The 16,090-nt window shown below is 36.4% G+C and overlaps 2 protein-coding genes across 2 annotated transcripts in view; both read right to left on the reverse strand.

Moving 5' to 3' along the window:
- Positions 1 to 16,090, reverse strand: part of LOC142233800 (uncharacterized) — a 53,400-nt gene that overhangs the window by 16,929 nt on the left and 20,381 nt on the right. The window contains exons 4-6 of the mRNA XM_075304831.1: positions 5,908 to 6,041; positions 5,329 to 5,840; positions 380 to 497 (exon numbers count right to left, since the gene is read on the reverse strand). Of these exons, the coding sequence (XP_075160946.1) occupies positions 380 to 497; positions 5,329 to 5,840; positions 5,908 to 6,041 (764 nt within the window). The remainder of the gene's footprint in view (positions 1 to 379; positions 498 to 5,328; positions 5,841 to 5,907; positions 6,042 to 16,090) is intronic.
- Positions 14,983 to 15,729, reverse strand: SmE (Small ribonucleoprotein particle protein SmE). Its single transcript, XM_075306312.1, has one exon. The coding sequence runs from the start codon at positions 15,596 to 15,598 to the stop codon at positions 15,314 to 15,316; it is 285 nt and encodes a 94-aa protein (XP_075162427.1). The 5' UTR covers positions 15,599 to 15,729; the 3' UTR covers positions 14,983 to 15,313.

The raw sequence follows: 16,090 nt of genomic DNA on the forward strand, positions 1-16,090 counted from the left end.
CGAATAGATAATTTTATCTATGCAAGCCTGTGGTGGGTGATTCAGAGAATATAAAATAGAACGATAATAAATACATCTGAATCCGAATAAAACAAATCCTAGATCACAGATTGCTAGACATGACAATCATCACCGGAGTCGGCTTAGCCTTGATAAAAATACCTTTAGGCTTACACAAATTATTTTTCGGAGCTGATTCAGTACAATACAAGATAGATATTTATCATTAACTATTCAAATTGTGAACACGAAGCCCAAAATTTGTTGCAATATAACATATGTACAATTATTACAAATTCTAGTACATTTGGGTTTTTGTCTTAGCTTACAAATAAACATTCTATAAATTTGCGGATATCACACCACATTTTCAACATACCAAACATATTACCATACAGGGAGCAGCACCATCACAATAACGATGAAATGCATAAGAATTATAGCCATGGGTAGATGCCCTATATAATAAACGCCACGATTGTTTGGGAGCACCATACCTAAAGTAAAAAATCAAGAAGAAAGTTAGATAATCTATAACAATATAATATGGCATGAGTTTGTAATTTGAAGATATTTTTAAATTACATTTTTATACTTTTTTCTTGGTGGAAAATCGACTAATCGAATTTTTAATCGATTAATCGACTTTTCTTTTTATTTTGGCAACTCTTCAAAAAATCGAAAGTGGCGAGATTAAGAGCCGATTTTTCAACAAGTGTATACAATCGTAAGTTCGGCCAGGCCGAATCTTATGTACCCTCCACCATGGATTGCGTAGGGGCTATTTATAATTATGGACCAATTTTTGCATGGTAGTTAGAGACCATATGCAAACACCACGTACCAAATTTCAACCGGATCGGATGAATTTTGCTCATCCAAGAGGCTGCGGAGGTCAAATCTGGGGATCGGTTTATATGGGAGCTATATATAACAAGTAAGGAAAGTCTAAAGTCGGGCGGGGCCGACTATATTATACCCTGCACCACTTTGTAGATCTAAATTTTCGATACCATATCACATCCGTCAAATGTGTTGGGGCTATATATGAAGGTTTGTCCCAAATACATACATTTAAATATCACTCGATCTGGACAGAATTTGATAGACTTCTACAAAATCTATAGACTCAAAATTTAAGTCGGCTTATGCACTAAGGTGGAACACAATGTTAGTAAAAACAAATATATACGGCCGTAAGTTCGGCCAGGCCGAAGCTTATGTACCCTCCACCATGGATTGCGTATCTTAAAACTTTCTAACACCGTAATATATACCACATAGTCCATACGTGGTATATATTAAACTAAAAAGGCCGATTAAATACGTATATAATTAAGTTTAAAGTTTCTATAGAAATAAAATTTTGACAAAATAAAATTTTAACAACATTTTCTATAGAAGTAAAATTTGGAGAAAAAATTTCTATAGAAATAAAATTTTGAAAAATTTTTTATAGAAATACAATTTTGACAAAATTTTCTATAGAAATAAAATTTTGACAAATTTTTCTTTAGAAATAAAATTTTGACAAAATTTTCTACAGAATTAAAATTTTGACAAAATTTTCTATAGAAGTGAAATTTTGACAAAATTTTCTATAGAAATAAAATTTTGTCAAAATTTTCTATAAAACTAAAATTTTGGCAAAATTTTCTATAGGAGTAAAATTTTGACAAAAGTTTCTAAAGAAATATAATTTTGACAAAACTTTCTATAGAAATAAAATTTTGACAAAAATTTTTATAGAAATAAAATTTTGACAAAATTTTCTATAGAAGTGAAATTTTGACAATGTTTTCTATAAAAATAAAATTTTGGTAGATTGTTTTTGGCTCGAGTGGCAACCATGATTATCAACCGATATGGACTAATTTTTGTGTGATTGGGGATCGGCTATATATAACTATAGACCGATATGGACCAATTTTGGCATGATTATTAGCGGCCTTATATAAACCGGATCGGATGAATTTTACTCCTCCAAGAGGCTCCGGAGATCAAATCTAGGGAACGGTTTATATGGGGGCTATATATAATTATGGACCGATATGGACCAATTCTTGCGTGTTTGTGGAAGACCACATTCTAACACCACGTTCCAAATTTCAACCGGATCGGATGACTTTTACTCCTCCAAGAGGCTCCGGAGGACAAATCTGGGGATCAATTTATATGGGGGCTATATATAATTATGGACCGATATGGATCAATTCTTGCGTGTTTGTTGGAGACCACATTCTAACACCACGTTCCAAATTTCAACCGGATCGGATGAATTTTGCTCCTCTAAGAGGCTCCGGAGGTCAAATCAGGGGATCGGCTTATATGGGGGCTATATATAATTAAGACACAAAAGGACCAATTTTGCTATGGTTGTTAGAGACAATATACTAACACCACGGACCAAATTTCAATCGGATCGGATGACTTTTGGTCCTCTAAGAGGCTCCGGAGGTCAAATCTGGGGATCGGTTTATATGGGGGCTTATATAATTATGGGCCGATGTGGACCAATTTTTGCATGGTCATTAGAGAACATATACCAACACCGTGTACCGAATTTCAGCCGAATCGGATGAAATTTGCTTCTCTTAGAGGCTCCGCAAGCCAAATCGGGGGATCGGTTTATTTGGGGGCTATATGTAATTATGGACCGATATGGACCAATTTTAGCATGGTTGTTAGAGACCACATACTAACACCATGTACCAAATTTCAGCCGGATCGGATGAAATTTGCTTCTCTTAGAGGCCTCGCAAGCCAAATTTGGGGGTCCGTTTATATGGGGGCTATACGTAAAAGTGGACCGATATGGCCCATTCTCAATACCATCCGACCTACATCAATAACAACTACTTGTGCCAAGTTTCAAGTCGATAGCTTGTTTCGTTCGGAAGTTAGCGTGATTTCAACAGACGGACGGACAGGCTCAGATCGACTCAGAATTTCACCACGACCCAGAATATATATACTTTATGGGGTCTTAGAGCAATATTTCGATGCGTTACAAACGGAATGACAAAGTTAATATACCCCCATCCTATGGTGGAAACTGGGGCCTATTTTTCCTCAAAATAGGCCCCAGTTTCGGCGATCACATCTTCATTGCAGCCAACTTTTTTCCCTGCGTGCATCCTTTTGAGGTCTGAGAACAAGAAAAAGTCGCTGGGGGCCAGATCTGGAGAATACGGTGGGTGGGGAAATAATTCGAAGCCCAATTCATGAATTTTTGCCATCGTTCTCAATGTCTTGTGGCACGGTGCGTTGTCTTGGTGGAACAACACTTTTTTCTTCTTCATATGGGGCCGTTTTGCCGCGATTTCGACCTTCAAACACTCCAATAACGCCATATAATAGTCACTGTTGATGGTTTTTCCCTTCTCAAGATAATCGAGAAAAATTATTCCATGCGCATCCCAAAAAACAGAGGCCATTACTTTGCCAGCGGACTTTTGAGTCTTTCCACGCTTCGGAGACGGTTCACCGGTCGCTATCCACACAACCGACTGTCGATTGGACTCAGGAGTGTAGTGATGGAGCCATGTTTCATCCATTGTCACATATCGACGGAAAAACTCGGGTGTATTACGAGTAAAAGCTGCAAACACCGCTCAGAATCATCAACATGTTGTTGTTTTTGGTGAAATGTGAGCTCGCGCGGCACCCATTTTGCACAAAGCTCGGAGACGGTTCACCGGTCGCTGTCCACACAACCGACTGTCGATTGGACTCAGGAGTGTAGTGATGGAGCCATGTTTCATCCATTGTCACATATCGACGGAAAAACTCGGGTGTATTACGAGTAAAAGCTGCAAACACCGCTCAGAATCATCAACATGTTGTTGTTTTTGGTGAAATGTGAGCTCGCGCGGCACCCATTTTGCACAAAGCTCCCGCATATCCAAATATTGATGAATGATATGACCTTTGATATCTTTTGAGGCCTCTGCTATCTCGATCAACTACATTTTACGGTCATTCAAAATCATTTTGTGGATTTTTTTTGATGTTTTCGTCGGTAACCACCTCTTTCGGGCGTCCACTGCGTTTACCGTCCTCCGTGCTCATTTCACCACGCTTGAATTTTGCATACCAATCAATTATTGTTGATTTCCCTGGGGCAGAGCCCGGAAACTCATTATCAAGCCAAGTTTTTGCTTCCACCGTATTTTTCCCCTTCAGAAAACAGTATTTTATCAAAACACTAAATTCCTTTTTTCCATTTTTTTCACAATAACAAAAGTTGCTTCACAAAAGACACTCTATCTCACAAACTAATTGACTCACAGACCAATGTGTTCACGGACAGACGGACATGGCTATATCGACTCAGGAGCCCACCCTGAGCATTTTTGCCAAAGACACCATGTGTCTATCTCGTCTCCTTCTGGGTGTTGCAAACATATGCACTAACTTAAAATACCCTGTTCCACAGTGTGGCGCAGGGTACAATTATGAAATGATATGGACCAATTTTGCATGGTTGTTAGAGACCATATATTTACACCACGTACCAAATTTCAGCCGGATCGGATGAAATTTGCTTCTCTTAGAGGATTCGCAAGCCAAATTTGGGGAGCAAGCCGTTTATATGGGAGCTATACGTAAAAGTGGACCGATATCGCCAATCTGCAATACCATCCGACCTACATGAATAACAACTACTTGTGCCAAGTTTCAAGCCGTTAGCTTGTTTCGTTCAGAAGTTAGCGTGATTTCAACAGACGGACGAACGGACATGCTTAGGTCGACTCAGAATTTCACCGTGACCCTGAATATATATACTTTATGGGGTCTTACAGCAATATTTCGATGTGTTACAAACGTAATGACAAAGTTAATATACCCCCATCCTATGTTGGAGGGTATAACAAACTCTTCCATTTGACTCTAATCCCTCGTTAGGTTAGGTGGCAGCTCGATGTATCAGGCTCACTTGAGACTATTCAGTCCATTGTGATACCACATTGGTGAACTTCTCTCTTATCACTGAGTGCTGCCCGATTCCATGTTAAGCTCAATGACAAGGGACCTCCTTTTTATAGCCGAGTCCGAACGGCGTTCCACATTGCAGTGAAACCACTTAGAGAAGCTTTGAAACCCTCAGAAATGTCACCAGCATTACTGAGGTGGAATAATCCACCGCTGAAAAACTTTTTGGTGTTCGGTCGAAACAGGAATCGAACCCACGACCTTGTGTATGCAAGGCGGACATGCTAACCATTGCACCACTGTGGCTCCCTAATCCCTCGTTATCAATTTACTCAGAATTTCTCTCATCCCTACACCCTATATGGTGCTTCGAACTTCTTTCAATTTTCTTACCAATTATTTAAGACACTTTGAAGGTGCAGTTTTTCATTCCTCAATATCTGTGATCCCGGAAACATATTCAACATTAAACGAGGCTGCATTCTTTTGTCCGTTTCAGTTTTATTCGTAGAATTTCCAGAATAACAAAGACCACCACTTGCTGTAAGGCTGTTGAATGTACCACCACTAACTCCAGCACCACTTGCAGTCGAATTACCAGTTCCATTGCTACCACTACCACTTGATGAATATGTGGCCGTTTTATTATTGGAATTATGTAAAGCAGCATAACGATATCTTTCCAAAGATAATTCCATGGGTACAGCCCCAGTTGGTTCAACTTCTTCTGCAAATACTTGACTATCGATCAGTAAAAGTCGTACATGGCACATAACACCCTGTAAATGTTGACACACACGAGCTCGCTCCTCTTCAGTCCAATGGGCTGTGGGTTGGGTAACGCCAGCATGATTTTTAGCCCATGCCAAGACACATCGCCATACTTCTTCCTCTTCTAAGCAAAACTGAAATTAGGAACGAAAGAAAAAAACTATAAAATGTCCCTAATTCTAAAGAGAGTGATGTACTAACATAATCGGAGGATATGAGTTTTATTACAGCTTCCTTCTTCAAATTCAGAAAGGCATTGGTTTTTACACATTCTCTGGCATTTTCACCGATGTATATAATGCAGCGTTCCATAAATGAGGCAGCGCATTTTGCTCCTGCAATTAAATGAAATGTGAATTTTTATTTTATTTAACCCTCTAATGCCCCAATTTTTTGCCAGCTGATTAAATATTCCATGTTCACGACACAAAAGCAAGAAAAATTTATACGGTAAAATTCAGTATGTGCTGCAAAGCCTCTTGAATAGATTTAACTAAGTTTTCTTTTTATTTTAACCATTTTTGTTATCTTAAGGTGTGTTTTACTAAAAGCTTACTGATTTAACGAAGCCCGCCTAAAGGCGGGATTGGGCATTAGAGGGTTAACTTAACGAAATTCAATATAAATTAATTGAAACGAAGTTTAATTACAATCTTTTTAGTTTTTATTTTAAGATTTATGCATATTCAGAAGTTTAATGATAATTTGATATCCATACTGATTCCATTGATCAATGTTGGAAATGCCTTGGATTCAAATATTTTTTCAAACTTAGTTAATATAGAATAACGTGGTATGCTTTTGGGCGTTGCTCAAAATTAACCTATGATTTATATAGAATAAATTGTAGTATACTTTTGGGAGTTATTTTTATAATGGTGGGGGAAATTTAAAAAATCGACATTGGTTTTGCAAAACATCTATTTAAGCAACGATTTTTTTTTATAAAAATCTATATTGATTCGCATAAACATCTACAAAATATCTGCTCTACGATTTAAAATACACAAGAAAAACACGGATTATAACGATATATAAGGCAGATAGCACATATGTACAGTCCAATATGTAAACTTTGCCTAAGAGAATTATATGCGTATAATTATAAAAATCTGTCGATATCCCTGCCAACATTTTTTGAATTTGGGGACTCTTTTGAGAATCCCCACTACGTCGAAAACAATCATATACGACATCAAAAACTCGTCGGAAAAGCGCCGTCACTATTGAGAAGTTGTACCACGCCAAGTTACTACAAAAATGTTTCGCATGAGTGCAATTATTAGGTGCCTTTATAGATCAATTTAGAACGACGCCAATAAGGGACCCTCCAAACAATCAGAAAAAGTGCATTTTAAGATAGTTGTAAAAGAATCATTGTGGTCGAGTAAAACACGTTTGTTTAGATATTTATTAATTTGATTAAACATTTACAAATTCTTAAAAATATAACATTTATACCACTATCACATTACATTTAACATAATTTTTGGCATTAATGATGATGTTGAGTTACAAGTAGCGAGTTGTTGCGTCTATCAACCAGTGTTTTTATTCCATGGAGGCAGCGTGTCTGTAAAATATCTGAAAAACAATCACTTTATTCCATTTGGAAAATCACCAAATTGTTCACCAATATACCTTTATATTATATTGTTCACCAATATACCTTTCAATATACCTTTAAGCGTATAATCTATGTTTTCAGAACTTTATTTTCGTTTTTATTTAATTAAAATATAACAAGCTGGTTGCGCTTGGCGTTTCACAAAAAAAAATGGCTTTTTTAACAGTAGGGATGGCAAATTACTTGCATGTACTTTTTAATGTACCTTTTCATGATGGTTGAAGTGACATTTACGAGTCTGTGGTAACGATGAGGTTGAAATGGAACTTTGAAATGCTGGCAGGGATATGTACACATTGGAACTATATTTATATAATACTCCATTCTCATTACACTTCCAAAATCCGCGCTTACATGATTTCAACTGTCCTTTGCCTTATAGAAACCAGCAAGGAAAATCTAAAGTCGGGCGGGGCCGACTATATTATACCCTTCACCACTATACCAACATTTTCGATACCATCCTAACGCCTTTAGATTTGTTAGGAGCTATAAAAGGTTCATATTCCCATATACAAATATTTAAATATAAATTGATTTGGACAAAATTGTTTAAACTTTCACAAAATGTCTAGACTCAGAATTTTAATTGGTTAATGACCGCGACGGGCCACAATGGTAATAAAAAATATTGGAAATATTTAAATTGCATAAAATTTCGCAAATCTGCATTTATGATTTATAGGTATATATATATACATGTGAACATGTGAGTATTTTTGCCATATTTATTAAAATCGTAAAAACATAAAACTGTGGGCTTTGTCTAATTCTGAGCCAATTTTGATAAAATTTGACACATATTGCTAAAATTTTGATTGAACTCTCAATGCAAAACTTCAAAATTTTCGAAATCAAACTTTGACCTCCGTCGTCATATGAATCTAAATCGGGCGAAAGATATATATAATAGTTATATCGAAATCTGAACCGATTTTGACCAAATTTGGCACGTGTGGCAAGCATGTTAGTGCTACTCTCTGTGCAAAACTTCAAGCAAATCGGAGTGAAATTTTGGCCTCTGGGCCATATAATTACGTATCGGCCATATAATTGCGTATCTGGGGCCATATAATTACAGCTATATCTAAATCCGAACTAATTTCAGCTAAATTTAGCATACATAGTAAAACTGTTATTTCCATTCCTTGTGCACAGTTTTAAGTAAATAGGAGGGAAATTTTGATCTACGCTGGTCATATGACTGTAGATCGGACGACAGATATATATCTAAATCTGAACCGATTTCAACCAAATTCGGAATGCATATTTATAATGTTATAGTTCTACTCCTTGTGCAAAATTGTACGTAACTCGGGGTAAAACTTTGGCCTCTAGGGCCATAGGAGAGTAAATCGGGCGAAAGCTGTATATGAGAGATATATCTAAATCTGAACCGATTTCAACTAAATTCGGTATGCATACTTATAATGCTAATTATACTCCCTGTGCAAAATGTCACGTAAATCGGAACAAAAAAGATTGGCCTCTGAGGCCATAGGAGAGTAAATCAGGCGAAAGCTATATATTAGAGCTATATCTGAATCTGAACCGATTTCACTGATATTTTGCAAAATTGAATTTGAGGACGATCGGACTTAAACTGCGAGCTGGACTTTGCACACAAAAATACATCAACAGATGGACATCGCTAAATCAACTCAGAATTTAATTCTAAGCCGATCTGTATACTAAAAGATGGATGTATGACTACTCCTTCTCGGCGTTACATACAAATGCACAAACTTATTATACCCTGTACCACAGTAGTGGTGAAGGGTATAAAAAGGATTTCGAATCTAGTTTTAGTAGATTTCGAGCTTAATATGAATGTGAGTTATAAAAGCAAGCAATTACGAGTTAGAGTTGGACGATACTAAATATATCCTTAAACTGCCTAGTAAGCCCATGCATGTTAATGGATATTATTAGAAGATAGAATGTATGCTACATTTAAGGAGTTGCTGTCAATTCTCCGCAGCAACAATAATTACGGAAAATTTTAAAGAGATTTGTTACGATTGTGGTCTGATTGGTTCTGAACTTAAAGCGACGATTTATATTTAAACAAGTATATACGGCCGTAAGTTCGGCCAGGCCGAAGCTTATGTAGCCTCCATCATGGATTGCGCAGAAACTTCTTCCAAACACTGCCATCCACAATCGAATTACTTAAGTTGCGGTAACGCTTGCCGATGGCAAGGTATCTTAAAACCTCCTAACACCATCTTCTAAATTGTATGTAAGTCCATACGTGGTATATATTAAATCAAAAAAGATCGATCCAATACGTATATAATTCAGTTTGACAAAGTAGACAAACAAAATTTTCTACAGAAATAAAATTTTAACAAAATTTTCTATAGAAATAAAATTTTAACAAAATTTTCTATAGAAATAAACTTTTGACAAAATTTTCTATAGAAATAAAATCTTGGTAGATTATTTTTGGCTCGAGTGGCAACCATTATTATGAACCGAATAAAATTTGTACAAAATTTTCTATAGAAATAAAATTTTGACAATGATGGAAATGTTATTATGAACCGAATAAAATTTTAACAAAATTTTCTCTAGAAATAAAATTTTGACAAAATTTTCTATAGAAATAAAATTTTGACACAATTTTCTACAGAAATAAAATTTTGGTAGACTATTTTTGGCTCTAGTGGCAACCATGATTATGAACCGATATGGACCAATTTTTGTGTGATTGGACCAATTTTGGTATGGTTGTTAGCGACCATATACTAACACCACGTTCCTAATTTGAACCGGATCGGATGAATTTTGCTCCTCCAAGAGGCTCCGGAGGTAAAATCTGGAGAACGTTTTATATGGGGGCTATATATAATTATGGATCGATATTGACCAATTCTGGCACGCTTGTTAGAGACCATATACCAACATCACGTACCGAATTTCAGCCGGATCGGATGAAATTTGCTTCTCTTTGAGGCTCCGCAAGCCAAATCTGGGGATCGGTTTATATGGGGGCTATATATAATTATGAACCGATGTGGACCAATTTTTGCATGGTTGTTAGAGACCATATACCAATATCATGTACCAAATTTCAGGAGGATCGGATGAAATTTGCTTCTCTTTGAGGCTCCGGAACCCAAATCTGGGGATCGGTCTATATGGGCGCTATATATAATTATGGACCGATGTGGACCAATTTTTGCACGGTTGTTAGAGACCATATACCAACACCATGTACCAAATTTCATCCGGATCGGATGCAATTTGCTTCTCTTTGAGGCTTCGCAAGCCAAATCTGGAGATCGGTTTATATGGGGTCTATATATAATTATGGACCGATGTGGACCAATTTTTGCATGGTTGTTAGAGACCATATACCAACATCATGTACCGAATTTCAGCCGGATCGGATGAAATTTGCTTCTCTTTGAGGCTCCGGTTTATATGGGCGCTATATAATTATGGACCGATGTGGACCAATTTTTGCATGATTGTTAGAGACCATATACCAACACCATGTACCAAATTTCAGCCGGATCGGATGAAATATGCTACTCTTAGAGGCTCCGCAAGCCAAATCTGGGGATCCGTTTATATGGGGGCTATATATATAATTATATATATTCTCTAAGTGGTTTCGCTACAATATGGAACGCCGTTCGGACTCGGCTATAAAAAGGAGGTCCCTTGTCATTGAGCTTAATATGGAATCGGGCAGCACTCAGTGATAAGAGAGAAGTTCACCAATGTGGTATCACAATGGACTGAATTGTCTAAGTGAGCCTGATACATCGGGCTGCCACGTACCTAACCTATTGCGTTCGTTTGCTACTCGACAACATAGAGAAACCCGACTAATATTTTTTAACATTTGAAATACTCTCGTTCGTCATACAGAAACAGGGTATAACTCTTTATTCGAGTGACTTTAATGGAAAACTTTTAATGAAAACAAGTGAGTAAAGTAGAAAGTCGGGCGGGGCCGACTATATCATACCCTAAACCACTCCTACTGAATTAGTAAACATAAGCATTTGTGGAGTATCATTGGTATAGGTTTTGGAGAACATATAGGGGGGGTACATGTTTATGGGTGTCTTGTCACAATCTGAGCAGAAATGTCTAATATTAGGAGCTATAGTTTATTTTGCACCAAAAGAGTTAGTATGCCACTAATATTGAGCCCATTATTAAAAAAGAGGAAATCGGTCAATTAGTTGTGGGTAATAAATCCAAATTTCTGCAAATAGGGCAATTATGTAAGAGCTACATGTAAGTCTAAATACGATCAGCTAGTACATCAAAATTTGAAATTTGAATAACATAGGTTAATAAATAAGAGTATTATGGCCAAATATGACAAAATCGAGCGATGCATATATATGGTACCTATATCTAAATCTGAACCAATTTGTATAATATTTTGCAGGTATGATTGATACCACAGAAGGTCACTTTGTGTAAAATTTGAGTACGATCAGTTAATAAATGAGGCCCCTATGGTCAAAAATAAGGTTATTAGGGGCAAATTATTCAAATTTGAACCGATTTCGATGAAATTTTGCACATACAGTTAGTGCTATAGAAAATTACATTTAGCCATCCTTGGTTACGATCGGTTGATAAATAAGGGTTTTAGGGCCAAATTTGGCAAAATCGGGCGATACATATATATGGGAGCTATATCTAAATTTGAACCGATTTCGATGAAATTTCGCACATAAAGTTAGAGCTATAAAAGATTACATTTAGCCAACTTTGAATACGATCGGTTGATAAATAAGGGTTTTACGGCCAAATTTGACCAAATTTGACCAAATCGGGCGATACATATATATGGGAGCTATATCTAAATCTGAACCGATTTCGATGAAATTGCGCACATACAGTTAGAGGTATAGAAGATTATATTTAGCCAACTTTGAGTACTATCGGTTGATAAATAAGGGTTTTACGGCCAAATTTGGCAAAATCGGGCGATACATATATATGGGAGCTATATCTAAATCTGAACCGATTTCGATTATTTTTGGCACATATTGTCAGTACCATAAAAGATTAGAGTAAGCCAAGTTTGAGTAAAATCGCTTAATAAATAAGGTTTTTATGGCCAAATTTGGCAAAATCGGGCGATACATATATATGGGAGCTATATCTAAATCTCAACCGATTTCGATGAAATCTTGCAGACCTAAAGGGTGATGAAAAAGTTTACTATGTGCAAAATTTGATGACGATCGGGTTGTAAAAAAGCGTAACGTGACTCCATTTGTCGAAATCGGGCGATACATATATATGGGAGCTATATCTAAATTTGATCCGATTTCTTCCAAATTCAATACCGTTCGTCCTTGTGCCCAAAAACACCATGTACCAAATTTCATCGAAATCGGTTAATAACTGCGACCGGTTTCCTGTGAACAACAAATACATGGACAGACGGACGGACACCAAGCGCTAGATCGACTCAGGAGGTGATTCTGAGTCGATCGGTATATATTTTATGGGGTCTAAAATCAATATTTCTGGTAGGCACATTTTTTGGCCGATCAAACTTATTATACCCTGACCACTATGTGGTTTAGGATATAAAAAAAACGATGTCACTATGGCCAAATCTGGAGAACACAGTTCGTAAATCACTTATACTGGTCGTAAATCACTTATACTAGTAGACAGGAACCGATGACAGAGCACATCTTCGTCAAGTGTAACTGTTTCTTCTTCTTTAAATCAGACCAGATTCCATGCAGTAAATCGACGTAGTATGCCCCTTAGATGTTTATACCCTTCACCATAGGAAGAGAGTATACTAACTTTGTCATTCCATTTGTAACACATCGAAATATTTGTCTCAGACACCATAGAGTACATATGTTCAAAGTCATGGTGAAGTTCTTAGTCGATCTCGTCCGTCCGTCTAACTTCCGAACGAAACAAGCTATCGACCTGAAACTGGGCACAAGTAGTTGTTATTATTGTAGATCTTATGGTATTGCAATATAAACCGATCCCCAGACTTTGCTTGCGGAGGTTCTGAGAGGGTCAACTTCCATCCGATCCGATAGAAATTTGGTACACGATGTTAGAATATGCTCTCTAACAACCATGCAATAATTGGCCCATATTGGTCATATATAAACCGATCTCCACATTTGCCTTACCGAGCCTCTTGCAAGGGTAAATCTCATCCCATCCGGTTCAAAATTTGGTACGTAATTTTAGGTATTTGATAGAGCAACTTTCATCCGATCCGGTGGACATTTAAGCCGATTCCCAAATTTTATCAGAAGAGCAAATTTCATCCGATCCTTTTGAAATTTGTTACGTGATGTTTGTATATGCCCTCCAACAACCTTGCCAAATTTGTTCATATCTGTCCATTATTATATATAGCTAACCCCAAAAGATTTAATTTCGGAAATTTCATTCGATTTTTTTGAAATTCGGCTCTCAAATTACCATGAGAAAATTGGTTCATATCTGTTAATAATTATATATAGACTACTCTATATAAAACTATCGAGAACTAAAAAGGCCTATAAAGGTATTTATTCTGCCTTTTTACGTAACATAGACTCCAGGGTGGAGAATAAATAAGATTCGGCCTGGCAGAAGTTTCGGCCGTATTTACTTATTTCTTTGCCAAGGATCTTCTTTAGAGAAATTTCGGTAATAATTTCACTTGGCAAAATGTCACGCAAAAGTTATTCCAGAAAAGGACCAGTCCCAGTTCTGATCAAAAATTATGGAAGGGTAAGGTCTCTTTAACATGGGTTCGTCACTGAGGAGGAAAATTTACATTTACACTAAGGCATGACTTAGACTCATTCTAAAATACACTTCCTGGGACAGTTTAGTTGAACCACCCATTTGATAAGTCTCCATCAAATACTCTTGGGCAACCTCTTAAGAACATGCTTCATTTTGAGCATGCGAAACGCCAGTATAGGAAAAGGTTTTGGAATATATTGAACAATAGATTGTTGTTATAATTGTATATCACGAAATGTGTAGTTACAATAAGATTTTAATGCCAAGACAGTCCTGTTACAGGTTCGCCAAGTGCCAATTTGTATCAATTTTCCTTAGGGATTGTAATTTCGATCCTTGTGTTTGTCTTTAACTCATTAATACATACGATTAGAGGCCGGTGTGACCGAAGACGGCCATAACAGTCATTCCGAAAAATCGTGATTGATTCTGATCAGTTTAATACCTTCAGATTTCAGTCCAAGAACTCGTTCCATATTGAAGCAATAACAATATATTGAAATGTGTAAACCATATATGTGACTTGAAATAGTTAGGAAGTAAAATCTATTGCTTGGTAGATATTGAGTGCGTATCCAATGATGGTGTTTCCATATTTATGTTTACTAACACTATAGGTTAATATAATTCTCCATTTAGGACAAACATCTCCATTCTTGTTAGTCTACTCTGTTGAGTATTCATATAATTGAATTATTTTTCAAAAAAGCTACAATACTCAATTCTTTTTAAATGGAATTCCTAATAATAACAATAGTAAGTGTAAAATTTTCTTTCCATATCGAATATATCATAATAGTTTAAAAAATGAGCTTCATTTTCTTCATCCGCGCAATCCCTCACAACATGGATGGTATCCCCGAATACATTCCCATCCTAAATGATAGCAATTTCTTCATCAAATTCATTCAATTTTATTTTACCTTTTCTCATACGATATAAAATTACAAGTTATTGATGCTTTCTTCCTTATTTCATAAAACGGGTCCGTACAGTATTTGCAATCTTGAAGTCTTTGTTTTGGCTGGCTGAGCAGTAAATGGAAATTAAAGTGATTCGTATTGGTATTAGGATTTCATATTTTGTATATATAAATTATATAGCTAAAACTAAAAGATATCCGGCGATAGCTGGATCCTGATGATAGCCCAAAATTGGTTAATGATGTTGTTGCTAAACTGCCGGCTGGGATGTCTTTGCTTATGCTTCGAAAACTTAACCTCAATCTTTTGAGGGGCTAACATTTTGTATAAGGGTAATGTTGTCGCCTTTCAACATAATGCGTCCCAAATTTTTACGCGTTCTTGTTTTAGTCCAAACCTCCTCGGCATCATCTAGAACTAGATTCATGTATTCATCGAAGCCAACAATATGGCCCTCTATGCGAAGATTGACGTTTTCATACAGCCACACTTGGACGCGGGAACGATTTTGTAAATAACGAAAAATCAGATTGATGGGTTGTACCATCACCTTTTGTACTTTAGTATTGCCTTTGAACGACATTTTGGTAATGGTTCGATGAGGATTTTAAGGATAATATTTCACAGAATTAAATAATTTTCGATTTTTGTTTATTTTATATGGATGAAAACGTTTATGCCGGCGTGATGACAGAGTCGAATAACCAAAATCAACGGCGGTTAGATTGCGACATGATACTACGGACTATAACTGTTTTTGCTTTTATTTGCAGTGTTGCCAAATTTTACTAAAAAATAGCTTATAAATACACCCAATAAACACAGGATGAGCGTTTTTTAAATGCAACAACTTTTCAGTTTGCACCTCTAGCGAAAAATTTCATTCCCATAAGAAATGCATTGCTATTTAGTGTGTAAATATAACCATAGCGATAGGCGGTAGGCGAAACATTTTTGCCGCAACGGCAAATAAAATAAGCTCGACGGCGAATAATTCCCTTTTTCACGTTTCCTAGCGTTTTTGTTGTCAATACAGCTCGCTTTGACAATATTAAACAATGAAGTTGAATAAAAA

This window comes from Haematobia irritans, chromosome 4, assembly GCF_050003625.1.
Source record: "Haematobia irritans isolate KBUSLIRL chromosome 4, ASM5000362v1, whole genome shotgun sequence".
NCBI lineage: Eukaryota > Metazoa > Arthropoda > Insecta > Diptera > Muscidae > Haematobia > Haematobia irritans.

Bases quoted from the DNA above. Each gene is read 5' to 3' on its own strand.
- SmE (XM_075306312.1), bottom strand. From the start codon at position 15,598: ATGTCGTTCAAAGGCAATACTAAAGTACAAAAGGTGATGGTACAACCC.